At 39.2% G+C, this 18801-nt stretch overlaps 1 protein-coding gene across 1 annotated transcript; it reads right to left on the bottom strand.

Annotated features, from left to right (window-relative positions):
* Window positions 1–14591: 14591 nt before the first annotated feature.
* On the bottom strand, window positions 14592–18143 carry bola1 (bolA family member 1). Its single transcript, XM_075466831.1, has 2 exons — window positions 18093–18143; window positions 14592–15167 (listed from the first exon to the last, which is right to left on the bottom strand). The coding sequence occupies exon 2, from the start codon at window positions 15142–15144 to the stop codon at window positions 14692–14694; it is 453 nt and encodes a 150-aa protein (XP_075322946.1). The 5' UTR covers window positions 15145–15167; window positions 18093–18143; the 3' UTR covers window positions 14592–14691.
* Window positions 18144–18801: the final 658 nt, after the last annotated feature.

The raw sequence follows: 18801 nt of genomic DNA, 5'->3' as shown, positions 1-18801 counted from the left end.
TTCTGTGGAAGTCCGAGCGGAGCCCTCGTGGATCCTTTGAGTTGGCGAGTACATCTGGAAGAGGTGAGATTAACCCTGCGCTCACTGGACTCGCACACGGCTGACCTCTGTTAGCTTTGGAGCCTTAGCGGCCTTAAAAATATATAACGTGGAAGGTAAATATAAGATTCAGAGGAAGCGATCAATAAAAAGAAGCTGCGTGTTGACGGGAGATTAGCAGTAACTGCGTGTTTTCCTTTGGATTGAAGATAAAAAAGTGACTAAAAGTCATGCCGGTGCATCTGTGAAGCTGTTTTTGTGCTGCTGTTCGTATCCTCCTGAGGTTATACTGCTGTTCGTATCCTCCTGAGGTTATTCTGCCGTTCGTATCCTCCTGAGGTTATTCTGCCGTTCGTATCCTCCTGAGGTTATTCTGCTGTTCGTATCCTCCTGAGGTTATTCTGCCGTTCGTATCCTCCTGAGGTTATTCTGCTGTTCGTATCCTCCTGAGGTTATTCTGCTGTTCGTATCCTCCTGAGGTTATTCTGCCGTTCGTATCCTCCTGAGGTTATTCTGCTGTTCTTATCCTCCTGAGTTTATTCTGCTGTTCGTGTCCTCCTGAGGTTATTCTACAGTTCGTATCCTCCTGAGGTTATTCTACAGTTCGTATCCTCCTGAGGTTATTCTGCTGTTCGTATCCTCCTGAGGTTGTTCTACAGTTCGTATCCTCCTGTGGTTATTCTGCAGTTCGTATCCTCCTGAGGTTATTCTGCAGTTCGTATCCTCCTGAGGTTATTCTGCTGTTTGTATCCTCCTGAGGTTATTCTGCTGTTCATATCCTCCTGAGGTTATTCTGCAGTTCGTATCCTCCTGAGGTTATTCTGCAGTTCGTATCCTCCTGAGGTTATTCTGCTGTTCGTATCCTCCTGAGGTTATTCTGCTGTTCGTATCCTCCTGAGGTTATTCTGCTGTTCGTATCCTCCTGAGGTTATTCTACTGTTCGTATCCTCCTGAGGTTATTCTACAGTTCATATCCTCCTGAGGTTATTCTGCTGTTCGTTCGTATCCTCCTGAGGTTATTCTGCTGTTCGTTCGTATCCTCCTGAGGTTATTCGGCTGTTCGTTCGTATCCTCCAGAGGTTATTCTACAGTTCGTATCCTCCTGAGGTTATTCTGTCATTCGTATCCTCCTGAGGTTATACTGCTGTTCGTTCGTATCCTCCTGAGGTTATTCTGTCATTCGTATCCTCCTGAAGTTATACTGCTGTTCGTTCGTATCCTCCTGAGGTTATTCTGCCGTTCGTATCCTCCTGAGGTTATTCTACTGTTCGTATCCTCCTGAGGTTATTCTGCTGTTCGTTCGTATCCTCCTGAGGTTATTCTGCTGTTCGTTCGTATCCTCCAGAGGTTATTTTACAGTTCGTATCTTCCTGAGGTTATTCTGCTGTTCGTATCCTCCTGAGGTTATTTTACTGTTCGTTCGTATCCTCCTGAGGTTATTCTACAGTTCGTACCCTCCTGAGGTTATTCTGCTGTTCGTATCCTCCTGAGGTTATTCTGCTGTTCGTTCGTATCCTCCTGAGGTTATTCTGCTGTTTGTTCGTATCCTCCTGAGGTTATTTTACTGTTCGTTCGTATCCTCCTGAGGTTATTCTACTGTTCGTATCCTCCTGAGGTTATTCTGCTGTTCGTTCGTATCCTCCTGAGGTTATTCTGCTGTTTGTTCGTATCCTCCTGAGGTTATTCTGCTGTTCGTTCGTATCCTCCTGAGGTTATTTTACTGTTCGTTCGTATCTTCCTGAGGTTATTCTACTGTTCGTATCCTCCTGAGGTTATTCTGCTGTTCGTTCGTATCCTCCTGAGGTTATTCTGCTGTTCGTTCGTATCCTCCTGAGGTTATTTTACTGTTCGTTCGTATCCTCCTGAGGTTATTCTGCTGTTCGTATCCTCCTGAGGTTATTTTACTGTTCGTATCCTCCTGAGGTTATTCTGCTGTTCGTTCGTGTCCTCCTGAGGTTATTCTGCTGTTCGTTCGTATCCTCCTGAGGTTATTCTGCTGTTCGTTCGTATCCTCCTGAGGTTATTCTGCTGTTCGTTCGTATCCTCCTGAGGTTATTCTGCTGTTCGTTCGTATCCTCCTGAGGTTATTCTGCTGTTCGTTCGTATCCTCCTGAGGTTATTCCGCTGTTCGTATCCTCCCTTAAAGGTGCTGTACACCGGCCGTCACTCAAATCCTCTAAAATATTCTAAACACTGCTGTTTGAATAACTTACAACCTTCTTGACTAAAACATCAGCATTGAGTAATACCCGGGGGGGGGGGAGAGATAACAACAAAATGGTGACATGATAATAGCTTCAGGCTGTGCACACGATATAAACTTGATCATATTGGGTGTAGGGTACTCCAGGGGGTTAAGTGAACGTAATCCTCCTTAAGATAGAGTGCAACAGAATGAGGCAAAATCATGTGTTATGGTTCAGCCATGAGTAATTGGGAACCCCGGAGAGGCGAGGGGAAGGTTTTTGGGGAATTAAACAGCGAGAGCCCCACATGCAGCGCTGCTAAACTAAATGAAAATGTTTCAAATGTTGAATGAAAGTTGTCAGAAAAAAAGAGGCCAAAAACAAGTTTACGAGGAGAGAGCCACTTAGGGCGGAGGCCGGGGGTAACTGGCCAAAGTCTCCAAACTTAGCCCGCAGGTCGCGCAGAAAACCGCGTGATTGACAGCGAGTGATGAAGGGTTGAGGAGGTGCAAAAGGAATGACGAGCGGGTTCAAAGCCGGCAGGAGTGGGAAGATCACAGAGGTTGAGGAGCGAAAAAGGTTGAGGAGAGTTGAGGGAGGATAATGTGGAAGCCTAGAAAGAAGGTCTTGAAAGAGTCCTATCTGTGACCCATCTGTCCTGACATGTAAACTGCTCCGGTTAGGGCCTGGAGGGGAGGGAAGGGGAGCTGCTGCATGCATGTCAGTAACTGAGTGTGCGGGGCTTAGGGCTAAGGCCTTGGCCTGTGCACTCTGCCCCGAAAACCTGCCAAACCAGCCCCGTGTCTCAACACCCCCCCAGGAAAATCTCCAAAGACTTACTGCTGTGATCATGTGATTAACTGAGCCGCACGGGGAAGAAAGCTAATGGAAAGACTGTCACACATCAGTGAAGATACAGATGTTACTTTCTTTTCGGGGGGGGGGGTCACTGTTCAGCTCATCTGTCAGCTGATTTATCACAAACTTTGTTGGGATATCTTGTGGGTTTTCGGTCATTTGAGAAGAAACTATGGACAGCTGTGGCTCTGCGGGGACGGCTGCCGACCACATGTGTGCTGGTCAATTTGTTCGATATGTAAAAAAAACAAACACCAGGGCTGTGTTCGAAACCACCTACTACATACTACATACTACATACTTCCATACTGCATACTACATATTACATATTACATACTACATACTACATACTACATACTTCCATACTGCATACTACATATTACATATTACATACTACATATTACATACGACATACTACATACTTCCATACTGCATATTACATACTACATAATTCCATACTGCATATTACATATTACATACTACATACTACATACTGCATACTGCATACTACATACTCATTGATCAGACGGTATGCAGAGCATTTACCCACAATGCATTTCGCTCCTGCCCGAGCCGAAATCAGCCGGCCTGAAGCTGATTTCCCTTAAGCTCTAAACTCTGTAAACTTTAGCAACATTTGAAACATTTTCAGGCGAGAAAGTAGTCGTTTAGATCCCCAACGAGTTGAAAACCTGACAAAATACCGGCTGTTTACAATTTTGTTCCCACGAATCCGGCGCTACTAAAGCTAGCCGCAGTGAGCAACGCACTTCCGGTTATTTTCACAAAATAAAATACCCGTTGCCTTTTATCATAGGGAAAGCCATTAACATACAATTGGTGCTTTTGTTTTGAAAACAGGAAGTGAAGCTACCCTCGTTGTAGCTAGCTTGAAACTGCCGTTTGGACAGGAAATGACGATCGGCGACGTCACGTTACGTTGCATCTTGGGTAGTTTGAGTATGAGTAGTAACCTCATGATGCATACCCAACATTTCGGAGAATCTAGTATGCATCCGGGAACTTAAAAAAAGTTAAAGTTAGTATGAGTAGTAGGAGAAGTATGCGGTTTCTAACACAGCCTCTGTTTGAGATATTATTGATGAACTAACTTCCACACATACAATACAGTGTTGATCCGTCCCTCAAGCAGCCAGACTTTCCTGGAATCTTTTAAAGTGGTCTCGAGCAATAGTTCTTGAGGCTTTCATAGTTTTTCTCCGGACTTTAGCTTCTTTTTCTCTCATTTTCAGTCAAGAGCTTGTATTTCACCACTTTCAGGGGAACAGGGTTTTAGGTTTAACCACTTAAATCCCATTTCTTTAGTTGCATATCTGAAAAACAGCTTCATAGTTTCAACTTTTTTTTACATTTACGTTTAAAACAGCTTTCAGTTACCAAAAGAGTCAAATTAATATATGAAATTCAGTTTAAAATAATCCTAATCCCCAAAAAAATGAATGTTATAACGTCCAAAAGTAGAAAAGTAGGAAAAAAAACAGACAATAATAAGAATTATATCTTATTCAACATCAAGAAAAAGTAAATAAAATTCAATTTAAAGCTTAAAAAAAGAATATAAGATATAATCTAATGACTAATTGTGGAAAAATTAACATAAATGAAATGATTAAACTGTTTTATGCCACCGGAAATGAATAATCTAGAAGCTCTTTGTGGGTTTTAGACTGGAATTAAGATTTGTTCCCATTTCTTTAGCTGCATGTGTGAAAAACAGCAAAGATAACACAGTGTGACAGACAGAAAACAGGATTTCTGCAGCAACAAGCTGATTCCCAAAGAGCTGTTAGCTTAAAACTTGGCATATCTCAGCATGGTGTGCAGTGTGTCCTTAAAACATTTGAGGAAACTGGACGCATGGAGGACAGAAGAAGAAGTGTCAGGCCTAAAGAACTATCTACAGCAGATGAACAGGATCTGAAAGTGATGTCCTTAAGAAAGAGGAAAACATCCAGCAAAGACCTGACACAGGAGCTGAGAGATGCATCTGGACCTTCAGCTGATCCATCTGCTGTTGGCCCAAGCCTCATCAGAAATGGGCTCCATGGAAGGGTGGCCGTCAAGAAGCCGTTCTTAAGGAAGGGAAACAGGGAGAAAAGGCTGAGCTGTGCCAAAGGACACAAGAAGTGGGCTGAAAATCAGTGGCAGCAGGTCTGATGGAGGGATGAATCCTCCCCAGAGCCCGGAGCTCAACATTACTGAAGCAGTGTGGGATCATGTTGGCAGAGAACGGAACAAAAGGCAGCCCACATCCAGAGAAGAGCTTTGGGATGTCCTTCAGGAAGCCTGGAGAACTATTCCTGAAGACTCCTTAAAGAAAGGACAGAAAGCTCGTCTGAGAGGGTTCAGGCTGTGCTGGAGGAGAAAGCAGCTCAGAGCAGATATTCACTTTAAAGCTGCTCAGAACTGAACTAACTCTACACTGGAAAAAATCAAAGTCTTATCAAGTATATTCAAGCCAATTGGAATTCAATTAATAATTATTTATAAAATAATCCTGATACACTGGAAAAAATCTAAATCTCACCAAGTATATCTTTCTTATTGAGTATCTCATCATACTTAATATCAGACACAACTGCCTAACAAGTACTATTTCAGCCAGATATAGGGACTTGTTTGAAGACAATACATCTGGAATATCTTGTTAAGTGAAAAAGTCTTGAAAACAAATTGTTTTGAGTCGTGTTTCATATGAAACAAGCTTTTTTTGACATTTGAAGAGGTTTTTAAGCTAATTTCAAGATCACTTTATCTAAAAAGTCCTAAATATCACATCTTATTTCAAGAAATCTGGACAAGCCGATTTTCACTAGTTCCATTGGCAGATTTTTTTTGCTTATTTCAAGCAAAAACGTCTTTTATTTGTTGTTTTTCTTACTTATTTTTGGAGGGGCATTTTTACCAGTGTGTTTCTGCCTCAGATTCTTGGTTTATATCCATGTTTGCACATTTCAATAAATTGCTGCACCTATTTCTTATTTTCCTGACAACATTTAAAGGAATGAGAGGTGGCTCCAGACTTCACACAGATATAAATTCATCAGCTAATCTTCGGCAGGAATCTTAGTTCCTGTAGTTCCTCTGCTGAATAAAAACTACAGGATGATGACGACTGATAACACAATATAATCTTGTTTATATTCACTAAAATCCGCCAATCTCGCTGCAAATTATACGTCGTTTTTGACACAATCTTGAGGCTTAAATTTGCCTTAATCGTTGACAGAAGAACATTTACTTTGAAGAGGTAATTAAATTCTAATCACAGAGCATCTGACCACTCGTAGTGCACCTATTTATTGCTGTGCATCAGATCCAACCTCCTGAGTCGTTCTTCTTTACTCGCATGTACAGCACACCTGGGAGATTTACCATAATGAATACCTGATGTGCCCAAGCAGTTAATTCCGCCTATAAAATAACTGCCTTCCTCCTTCCTGTGGGCCACGGCTGTTGTTTATCAAACGAGGTAATGTCCTGTCATGTGACCCCACCCCCCCTTCCTCCTTCCCAGAAACCCACCTGTGTGGACTTTCCTCTTAATCCCCCCCTACCCCCTCCCTAATCTTTTTTTTTTTTTTTTAACTCTGTGCTTTGAATACTTAGACTACTGAGTGTAACTAATTCTCCCACACAAGGATATTGTCTTTTTTTTCTATCTATGCTTTTGTCCTTCCCTTTCAAGGCTGCTATTCACTGATTTCATTAGTCGGCTGTGTTGGTGTGAGGCAGAGTTGGTCAGGGGTGTGTAGGGGGGAAGCTTTCCAATTAAAGGCCTTAATAGCCTATTACCATCACCTAAGGTTCAACTCTGTTTTTTTTATAGCATGAAACCAGCTAAAGATTAATCGGCAGAGCCGTGTGGGAACCATTCGGTAATTATTCGGCTGTAATTAGTTCTTATGAAGTTCAGCTGCTCCTAAAGGTTTTTATTTTTTAAAAGATAGTGTTCAGTAAACTGTTCTAATAAGACCAAACTGTACCTAACTGTTGCTTTCATGCATGGGCATCCGATTTATTTTAGGATTACACTGGAAAAAAATGCCCCTCCAAAAATAAGTAAGAAAAACAACAAATACAAGATGTTTTTGCTTGAAATAAGCAAAAAAATCTGGCAATGGAACTAGTGAAAATCGGCTTGTCCAGATTTCTTGAAATAAGATGTGATATTTAGGACTTTTGAGATAAAAGTGATCTTGAAATTAGCTTAAAAACCTCTTCAAATGTCAAAAAAAAGCTTGTTTCATATGATATGTGACTCAAAACAATTTGTTTTCAAGACTTTTTCACTTAACAAGATATTCAAGATGTATTGTCTTCAAACAAGTCCCTATATCTGGCTGAAATAGTACTTGTTAGGCAGTTGTGTCTTATATAAAGTGTAATGAGATACTCAATGAGACAAATATACTTGGTAAGATTTAGATATTTTCCAGTGTATCAGGATTATTTTATAAATAATTATGATTACAATGAATTGAATTCCAATTGGCTTGAATTGGACTTTATAATTATTATAAATAAATAATAATAATTATTTATTATTTTAACCCTTTGTGCGGTCTTAACATTGTGTTTACTCCCCGCCCTACCAAAGCCCCAAAATAAAGCAACTTCATTGAATTTTAAATCCAAAATCTATTTTGTATGATGAAACCACCTGTTATTCATCTATTCAGCTCAATGCAATACATTTTTTATCATGTATTTTTTGCTACACAATACAAAAAGACAATCACCAGTTTTCAGGATTACACTTTTTTTTTTTTAACCACAAACCAACTGTCAGTCGGACCAACAGTTTTCTTGTTTTCTCAGTTTTCTTTTACATAATAAAGGTTTATTATTGCTATTATATATAAATGTGAAGTAATGACTTCTGAATTAATTATATTGAAAGAGAAAAAAACAGTGAACTTTTTCTAGTGGTGTACAGCCCACATGGAAACATAAACAAAAATAAAGTATGACTTTTTCTAATGATGGGGTCCACTTTAGGAAAAAGTTGGAAAAAGATAGTTTAAGGTATTTTTTCTACAGCTAAACATGGTAGTGGGTCACTTTTGACCCGCAGGCCAACAGGAGGGTTAAATGCCTTGAGATGACATTTGTTGTATTTGGCGCTATATAAATAAAACTGAATTGAATTTAGCATCAAGTGGGGTAAATTTAATGATTTTTTTGTTTTTAAGCAGGGTTTGAATTAGATGCGTTTAACAGGCTGCTCTCCACACACACATGCTGCACAGATCCTGCAGCTGCCCAGGGGGCCACAAGACGACGCCAGTCCCCTGGGACGGGCCAAACCACCCCTGCTCAGACACCCATTTGTCCTGCCCACCTCCCCCCTCATCCCTCCCTGCCGATGGATGACCCTGCAACCAGCAGAGGTCAGCTGCGCAGAAGGAGCCCCCCGCACTCCGGCCCTCGGTCCGGAGCCGCGGCGTAAATCAGTGGCTGCTCATCGCGGGAAACCCGCCCTGCCCGGGGTCCCAGCCCAGCCTGGCACCATCTGTCCCGGGGCTCTGACGCAGAGGCAGCGCCGCCAAGGTGGGTTCCCACTGACGTGCAGCACCCCTCCGGCCCTCAGTGGGCCAGACCTCAGAGGGCCAGACCTCAGAGGGCCAGACCAGGGACCAGAGACCAGGGACCAGAGACCAGAGACAGATCCGTCAGTGCTGCAGCCCGGCTGTGATGGAGGAGGCCGGCTGGACGGCAGTTTAGCACCGTTCACACGTGAGAATGACCTTATACGGAGGGGAAAGTAAAGTTAGCAAAGGCTTTCTGTGAAGCTGAAAACTACACTGGAAAAACTGCCCCTCCAAAAATAAGTAAAAAAAAACAACAAACCTGAACAAACCTCTTCAAATGAAAAAAAAAAAGCTTGTTTCATGTGAAATGTGACTCAAAACAATTTGTTTTCAAGACTTTTTCACTTAACAAGATATTCCAGATGTATTGTCTTCAAACAAGTCCCTATATCTGGCTGAAATGGTACTTGTTAGGCAGTTGTGTCTTATATTAAGTGTAATGAGATATTTTGACTAGAAATGAGACAAATATACTTGGTAAGACTTTGAGTTTTTCCAGTTTAGTGTTACTGGAAAAAATGCCCCTTCAAAAATAAGTAAGAAAAACAACAAATAAAAGACTTTTTGCTTGAAATAAGCAAAAAAATCTGCCAATGGAACTAGTGAAAATCGGCTTGTCAAGATTTCTTGAAATAAAATGTGATATTTGGGACTTTTGAGTTAAAAGTGATCTTGAAATTAGCTTAAAAACCTCTTCAAATGTAAAAAAAAAGCTTGTTTCATATGATATGTGACTCAAAACAATTTGTTTTCAAGACTTTTTCACTTAACAAGATATTCAAGATGTATAGTATTAAAACAAGTCCCTATATCTGACTGAAATAGTACTCGTTAGGCAGTTGTGTCTTATATCAAGTGTAATGAGATACTCAATGAGACAAATATACTTGGTAAGATTTAGATTTTTTCCAGTGTAGATGGAAACATCATTAATAAATCCCAGTAAACTCCATTCCCAGGAGCACGCTCATACACATAGTTCAACTTTTAACTTCCTTTCAAACAAGCAAACAAGCCTACCTCAATGTTTCATTTACAGAATAATCCAGCGTCCATTCTGTGTCAGTTCGGTTGATATAAACTCATCTTTCAGTCGTGTTGGAGTAAAATACTCAGAGTCCATCTTACTAAACAACCTCCGTTAAATTTTAAACATATTTTAAACACAGATCGATGTGTTTATGAATACACTTCTGCTCCCGTTTCGCCCGACCGGTGATTAAATATTCTGATGTTTTAGTTCCTTTATGTGAAATCTTATCTTGTCATAATTTAGCTTGGCCTGGAGTTTCACATTCACTGGTTGAATAAAGTTAAAAGCAACAAAGGATGATTGCAAAAGGGGCTCCTACTGCATCCTGATTCAATTCAATTCATTTTTATTTATATAGCACCAAATACAACAAATGTCATCTCAAGGCACTTAAATAATAAAGTCCAATTCAAGCCAATTGGAATTCAGTTCATTGTAATTATAATTATTGTAACGACTTCAGTGTGCCGACTAAATCCTTCAGAGCGATGAAGTTTTGACCGTCTGAGGTTCAGAAACTTTTTCTCAGATGCTACTCTGTGAAGTTAGAATGACTCCAGGTGGACTTGTTTGGTTTTGGTCTTATTTGCCAAATTGGTTGTTAAATTGCCACCGTAAGAGCTCCTGAACTAAATTTCATTATGCCTGCATAGTGACAATAAAGATTCTTGATTCTATTAACATGTGTGCTCGAGCCGTGTCTATAGTAAAACCAGAAATAAGCAGCTTACTTTCCTCTAATTTTCAACTTCCATAACTTTAATGTTCAAAGTTAAAGGGAAAAAGTTGCTGCTTTGGCTTTAAAAAAATAAATAAAAAGATACACACACTGGAAAAAAATCAAAGTCTTACCAAGTATATTCGTCTCATTTCTAGTCAAAATATCTCATTACACTTAATATAAGACACAACTGCCTAACAAGCACCATTTCAGCCAGATATAGGGACTTGTTTGAAGACAATACATCTTGAACTAATTGTTTTGAGTCACATTTCACATGAAAGAAGCTTTTTTTTTTTACATTTGAAGAGGTTTTTTAATTAATTTCTAGATCACTTTTATCTCAAAAGTCCCAAATATCACATTTTATTTCAAGAAATCTTGACCAGCCGATTTTCACTAGTTCCATTGGCAGATTTTTTGCTTATTTCAAGCAAAAACGTCTTTTATTTGTTGTTTTTCTTACTTATTTTTGGAGGGGCATTTTTTTCCAGTGCATCAGCATTTCTGGTCACTTGTGAAAGAAATTAGATCATAAAAAGCATAAAAAGCCAAATTGGTTGTTAAATTATGACCACACTGATAAGAAAATAAAATTAAAAAAAGGGAAGTGAGAGCACTTGTGCTTCCACCTCTGACCAAAAACATGTCAGGATCCATTAAGATCCCCTGATGGAACCTGTTATTTTGCCATATAACTGCCACCGCTGAATGGATTATGCCCTCCTCACATGTAAAACCGCCCAACCTGCTAAGTGCAAGACAAGTCTCTGCACTCCACCTTGTGATCCTTGATGACTTTTCCCCTCTGCATCATAACAGCACCTGGAACTGTGAGGCGTAAATCTCCCCGACAGAGACAGTCTGCAGGTCCGGAGGCGGTGGGCCCAGCTTGCTGCCCTCTCCCGCAGCCGTGGGATTTGCCTCTTGGCCCCCGCAGACCCGGCTCTAATGAGTGGCAGGGGTCATAAAGTGGCTGTGTTACTGTTTTCCTTTTTCCAAAACCAGTGACACCAGTTGTTCACCCTGCTCACTGGAGCCTTTTGTGAGGCCTTGACAAGCTGTCAATTCCAGGCGGAGGATGATTGTAGAAGACGACACGCATTACCTTGAGCTGACACCGCATTCCAGCGCAGGCCTGCCTTTACGGGCTAACAATAACCGAGAGCAGCTTTGCAGCAAAGCATTAAAAGTTTGCTTTGGCTCTGCGGCTGTGTTCAGAGTCGCCACATTCTTGGGTTTGTTTTAAATCTTGTCAAAGATTTAAAGAGAGATCGAAATTATTAACGCAAACTGGGGTAAAGGACGGCTGTAGATTCAGACTCCCACCCAAACTTTTTTGAAACTTACTTGTCTTATGATTCTAGGAGCCTTGAGGGGTGATTTTTTTGGCCGCCATCGGGGTTAAAGTTAGGACAAGAAGACCTTCCACAGTGACACATACGGAGACGAAAATAAAACGCCCACCCACATACAGAACAGAGTGTGTCATTCTGAAAACAAGCACAAACCCCGGAACATTTTGTACTTTTTGTTTCATTCAATCATTGTGAAACTCCGATAAGAAAGCATGAAAAACACACCATTAATTAATGAGAAGAATTATAACGGCACAGCAGAAGTATTTCATCGTCTGAATAAACATTAAAAACGCAGACCCACTTACCTTCTTTTAATTTTCCATTTTTACGTGCTGCGCTTTAACATTTGACACTGTGTTTATGATCGTTTTTAAAAAGTTTAATTAGGTTTTTCAGCCTCTGAGTGCAGGAGCGGGTTTAATCTGCATTTTGTATACACACACACACATATATATATATATTTATGTACATATATAGATATATATATGTACATAAAACCAACTGGATTATTGATGTTGGCCTTTCAAGGAAAAAGTTAAACCTTTTAAATGAATCTCCCCAGCTGAGGTTGCCATATAACTTGTGCACATACTGCCCTCCTGTGTTAAACCAGCAGAACTGACACGAATTTCCCTAAAAAGATTAAGACTTTACTGTCCTATAGATGCACGAAATACACAAAGTTACTCCGCCGTGGCAAGGAGGTGGTCTGCGCCATCCCTCCAGCTGTCAGTTCACCAATCTTTGAGCAGTTAGAGTGGGAATCGAACCACCAACCTTCAGGTTATCGGACCAACCACTGAGCCCCTGCTGCCCAAAACAGGCAACGAGCTGCATCAGTTACATAAGAGAGCCTTTAAACCTTTAAAATACAGCGCTTTAAATAAGAAAACGGTCCGTTTAAATCATAGAATGTGTTATTATTACTTTAACTTTTACCGTTTACTATACTGTGTGCTTTATATTTTTTTGTGTATCCCAAGCCAAAAGCTCCTGAACTAAATTTCATTATGCTAATTCATTCATTATAGATTCTATTAACATGTGTGCTCGAGCCGTGTCTAAATTAAAACCCAAAATAATCAGCTTACTTTTCTCTAATTTTCAACTTTTATTACTTAAATGTTCGAAGTTAAAGGGAAAAAGTTGCTGCTTTGGCTTTAAAATAAATTAATAAAATACACATCAGTATTTATAGTCACTTATGAAAGAAATTAATCATAAAAAGCATCTAAAGATACTTTTCTTTGTTTTATTTCAGCAACAACTTTTTAAAAAGTAATGATTATGTGTGAATTATGCAGGTTGTCATATGAAGTTATTTCATATACATCATATTAGAGATCATATAGATTACTTAGTTATAAAGGTTCATAACTGAACTATAGGAATATATATACATGCTGCTTATACTCACCTTCCTGTTTTTGGATTCATCCACGAGTCACAATTAGTACAACTGAATAAAAGTAATTTAGATTTGTTTGGAAAGTTGTGGCATTAGCTCCTTTCTTTCATAAAGGATTGTTCGATGTTTCCTTTAGCATTAAAGGAGACATGAGAAGTAGCACCGAAGCTCCTTTTCTCAGATACTTCTGAGTTAAGAAGTTCCTGAGTAACACAGACTATTCGACTGAGACCCGTCCATTCTGCTAAATGACTTTAGTTACAGATGGTACCGGTTATTGAAGTGGTTTGCTGTCACTTTTAAAGTTTGCTGTTCTACATTAGAGCTCAGAAAAACGTCACAGAGAACATATTTGAACATGGAGGCCTAAACTGGCAGGAAGCTCTTACCTGAAGACATCACAAATAGCCCGAAAACATAAGATTGTAAAACTTTCAGTCAGAATACCTTTAGAAAGCCCATAAGAGCCGCCTGTGACTGCAAATATTCCTCCTCCTCATGCTGAATAATACGTCGGGACCCTCGTTTCTTGACGATGAAGACCACCAAACTGAGTCCAAACTGCTTAAATGATATCATTCCAACTTTCAACCTTTAAATCTCATAAAAAGACATTTAAAAATGGCGTTTATTTACATTCAGTAGCAGAAATGCAGGCATAAACTTCTATGCTTAGCCTACAGGGGGCTTTATAATCAGCATTTTTCCATCGATGTCAGATAGCTCACTGAAAAAAGTGACTTTTTGCTGAAGTAAACGTCATAATTTCTACCTTGTATTTTTAAGATTCAGTAAGAACTAGAGCTTCTTAAGTAAAATTAAACATTTTATTAACGTAATACATGAATTATGGGGGAAGAGTAAGTTTTACTTAGGTTTCCTCATACAATTTAAATGTTTAATAATTGTATGTACATAAACCTAGAAATACTACATAAACTTTACTCTGAAAGTGTACCGTTAAAATCTACTAAGTTACTTCATAACAGCAAATACCACAGATGTATAAAATTTACTTAAAATTTTGAGTAAAATTATGTTCCTGCCTATGAAAAACAAGTAGACTTTACTTAATTTGTTTAAATAAATATAACTTAAAACTTAGATGTAATTAAGTAAATGTTACTTAATATCTTCAAAACTGTTATGTTTTATGGGAAGTAACATTTACTTGATACTGCAGCATTAAATATTACTTAAATCATTTGAGTGCAAATACTTACAAAGGGTTTTTTAAGTAAGTCTTACGAGTTGTTTTTTTCAGTGTATAAACAGATTTATGAGGAAGAACTTCCTAAAGTAAAGCTGTGGAATTACAGTGTATCGTTTCCATCCAGTAACTGTACAGAAACACTCACATGTAGCCATGATTTCCTTTAGTACAGCACTTATTTAATCTTTAACCCAAGATTCTTGAGTAGCACTTCTGTGTGAGATTAAACTCTCTGAGCCGTGTCGCAGTCCAACACTTCACTCCCGCCCAGCCTTCAGCTTCTCCTCCACCGTGTGATCCCCCCTGGAGCCTCCCAGGCAGGGTGGGCTCTTTGCCAGGTCGGGGTTAATCCCCCACTGCTCGGGAGTCTTTGCCTGGATGGCCAGGGCATGAACACAGGTGCTCAGCTCCTCCTTCAAAGCGTCATTAACCAGCCGGTGGCGCTGAATCAAAGGCAGACCCTCAAACCGCGAGCTGACCACCAGCACGCGGAAATGGGATTCGGATCCGGGGGGGACGGCGTGCATGTGGCTTTCGTTGTGCACTTCTAAGTGGCTGGGCCCCAGCGTGTTGGCCAGTTTGGTTCTGATGGCCCTTTCAACGGGCCGGCTGGGGTCCGGGTCCATGCGCGGTCTGAAGTGGGCCAGAGGCCGGGACAGGATGGGGCAGGTGGAGATGGGCCGAGCACAGCGGAGGACACTGGGAAGCATCAGAGGCCGTGGAAGATGACCACCTAGGAGGACGACAGGGGCAGAAACACAGGGGACGCACCATCAGATCTGAAAAAGAACATTTTGTTCTCCACCTCGCTGTTTTCTAACGTTAAAGTTAAAACTTGTCTTTCAGATCTGCGGAATTCTGCAGCACATTTTTTTGCATGAAGTCGTCTTTCAAAGGAAATCAAAGGTTTTCATGTTGATGTCAGTAACAGTCACACCGAGGAGAGATGGAGGCATGGATGGGGATGGTTCGGTTACCGGTTTTAAGGTATACCATGGTATGAAAAAGTCAAGGTTTCAAAACCACTCAAATTTTCTGTCATCCGTCCCTGCGGTATGAGCGTTTTTTTCATTTTAATTTTTAGGGCTGGGCAACGATTAAAATGTTTAATCTAATTAATCACATGATTTCCCTGATTAATCACATTTGTACGCAAAATCCAAAAATGTTAAATATTAACGTGCTTCTTAGTGCAATATCAACACTTTATATCTATTTATTTGTCCACGAATCCTATTTGATCTACAAGTACAACAAGATGTGTGAAAGATTAGATCTCGATATTAGAGGAGTGGCTATAAGAACTGTTGGAAATGTGTTTTATGTATTTTAGGGCTGGGCAACGATTACAATTTTTAATCTAATTAATCACATGATTTCCCGGATTAATCACGATTAATCGCATTTGTACGCAGAATCCCAAAATGAATCCAAAAGTAGTGTATAGCTTTTAGCATTTAGCTTTATTTTAAATGTGCTGCCATATGAATGAAAGTGCCATAACATTTGTTGTGCAAACACACTTTTAACATCAGCATCTTTCTGTAGTTTTTATGTAGAAGCCTCGCTCCACTGTCTGTTTCCTTGAATGACTTGCTGCTATCAGTTGTGTGTTTTGCCTTTAAGTGATATTTTAGACTGGAACTACTACGCTGAGAAGACAATTCAACTTGGCTGTAAATGCAGGAGTTTTTTTTAAAATTTATTTTGAAATACGTGCTTTTATGTTGAAACAAGTAAAACAGGAAGTAGCGCCGGTTAGCTCCGTGAGCTTCACACCTGTAGCGGTGATGTTAGCTGCTAGTTTATCTTTATTTTATTACTCCATGCTTCGTGGTGTTTGCTGTTACTGTGAATGTGATGCATTCAACAGACTTCAACAATAATAAAACCTGCGTTAATGCGAATTTGCTGTTGTTTCATTCACTGGAAGTGGCTTTGAGTATTATGAAAAGCGTGATAGAAAACCGATCCATTATCATTATTGTTAGTATTGCATCCTGAGAGGCAACAATAATTCCTAAGTGTGTCCACTGAAGCACACTATTTCATAACTAATGGAAAAGTTTTTTTATTTTTCTTGTTTTTTTAAATACAAACATTCAAAATACACATTTCAGAGCTGTAATCATAATACCGTGAAACTGGGATATCTTTGCCTAAGGTTATCATACCGTCAGAATCTCATACCGGCCCATGCCTAGAAGGGGATGTAGGGTGGGGGGGGCGAGGAGACAGGAAGCAGAAAGGAGATAAAAACTGATCTAATGGAGGACTCTGCTATCACTCTGATTACACTGATAAACTGCTTCATCTCTTTGATTTGTTGCGCTTCTTTTTTTCAAACTAAATCCAGTAAAAAGTTGAATAATGACACATTGGAGTTAATCTGCCTTATTTTGCATTCATATCCCGCAACATGTAGACTGTAACCTGAGATGTTAGTGTCAAGCTACAGCAAAGAGGCTTTTATAATATCTTTTTTTTTTTTTTTTTTTTTTTTTAAATCTGAAGACATTCATACACATATCACAACAAACTCATTTTTAAAAATATTATCCGGTTCATTGTTTTTTTGTATCCTTAAATCAACTTCTTCTTTTACATTAATAGAATTTAATGAAAAATGTTAGGAAAACAACCTATTTTGTGTTATATTTACAGCAGACTTGTGAGCAGGCCGACTTTTTACCCATTAAAGTGTTTCATTTTGATTAAATGCTTTGAGGCACCTGATATACAACTTATCACACATCTAATGTCCACATACACGCTTTTGAATCTTCTATTAGGATGATTTCAATCAGATTGATGAGATATTTGCCCATGTAAACATATAGAAACAATAAAATAATCTACACTTGCATGAATCCTTCCATATGAGCTCTAATGTCTGTATATAAGGAGGTTTAAGCATTTCAGGCTGTGAATTTTGTCCCATGTTAAAGCATGTTGTAGCTGTCTATTCATTGTAAATAATATGCACGACCACTGAGGCTGTGGTGTGTATGTTAATATGAAGGATGGAATAATTGAGAGATCTTTCTTTACAACGTTTGACCCAATTCATTGAGAATGCATCACACAACTGTGCACATCTGCAATAATGTCCCCAAATGTTTCTGGTTGGTAGTTTATAGCAAAGCTGTTGGACAGAGTTTCAGTAACCCAGGCAGGTGTGCAGGATTAAAATCTCGCTGTTCATAACTGCCACGTTGAGGACAGTTTCTGAACTTCTGTTGTAACCGCAAAGCCACTGAATTCAATATTATGAGATAATAAAATGACCAAAAACATTTGTATCTGCATTACCTAACCCGGCTAATAAACTGGTCTCAGGTGAGCGCAGAGACTCAAATAAAAGTGAGAAGAGTCGTGTTGTTGTCCGTTAACACGTCTAACACACAGTGAAGGATACATAATGCACATTTACGGATAACCGAAAAGCTCCAGCTAAATATCAGAATAATTCCCAGCTCGTTTGCTAGCGTTAGCTGTTAGCTAGCTTTCATAACAAACACAAAGCGACATGTTGCGACTTAAAAACAGCGACAGTAAATCTTTACACGGAAAGGCTTAAATAGTCAGCTAACTTTAGCAGCTAATACAAACAATATTTTATAACAGGACGTCAAATTGAGTGAATTCAATAACTCACCTTGCAAGGAAAGTCCGTAGCAGTTTCTCCTCTGTCTTCTTCTTCTTGAACTTTACATGTTTGGCAAATGACAATACCGCCACCAAGTGGTGAGGAGTGTGGTCGTTGCCAGGGTTACTATTACTATTACAAGATAATACTAAAACTAAACCCTACTGCTACTGGTGCTAACTAATAAGAATTAAAATAATAATAATAATAATAAATCATAATAACAATAATAATAAATCATAATAACAATAATAATAATAATGATAATAATAATGATGATAATAATAATGACAATAATAATAATAATAATAACAATAATAATGCAATTCTTTCTATCTATTAAATCAGATTCCTTTCCTAATTTCCAAATAGCTTTGTATTAAAAAAGGAATTTGGTAGAATTATTTGGTTTCTGGTATTTTGGTGCAGTTACAATATTTTGATAGGATTTATTTGCTTGTAATAGTATAAAATCAGGATAGACGTAAACAGTAAGTTGGGATAAAAACTCACGCAACACTGAATTATACATATGTAACAATTTGGACATTTGTACTGATGTACATTATCTTATCAGAGTGGGCTGCTCCAGAACCGGAGGCAACAGAGCAGCTTCGGAGCATCTTCGAGCCTCCATTAAAGGTGTTACGTTTCTTTTCTTGTGGGCTCAAACTGAACTGTATTTCCAAATTAAACAGACTAACACCTCTCCAGAGTG

This window comes from Odontesthes bonariensis, chromosome 5 (genome assembly GCF_027942865.1).
Source record: "Odontesthes bonariensis isolate fOdoBon6 chromosome 5, fOdoBon6.hap1, whole genome shotgun sequence".
Classification (NCBI taxonomy): domain Eukaryota; kingdom Metazoa; phylum Chordata; class Actinopteri; order Atheriniformes; family Atherinopsidae; genus Odontesthes; species Odontesthes bonariensis.
Note: the sequence above shows the minus strand (reverse complement) of the source record. Positions and strands in the feature narration are given on the sequence as shown.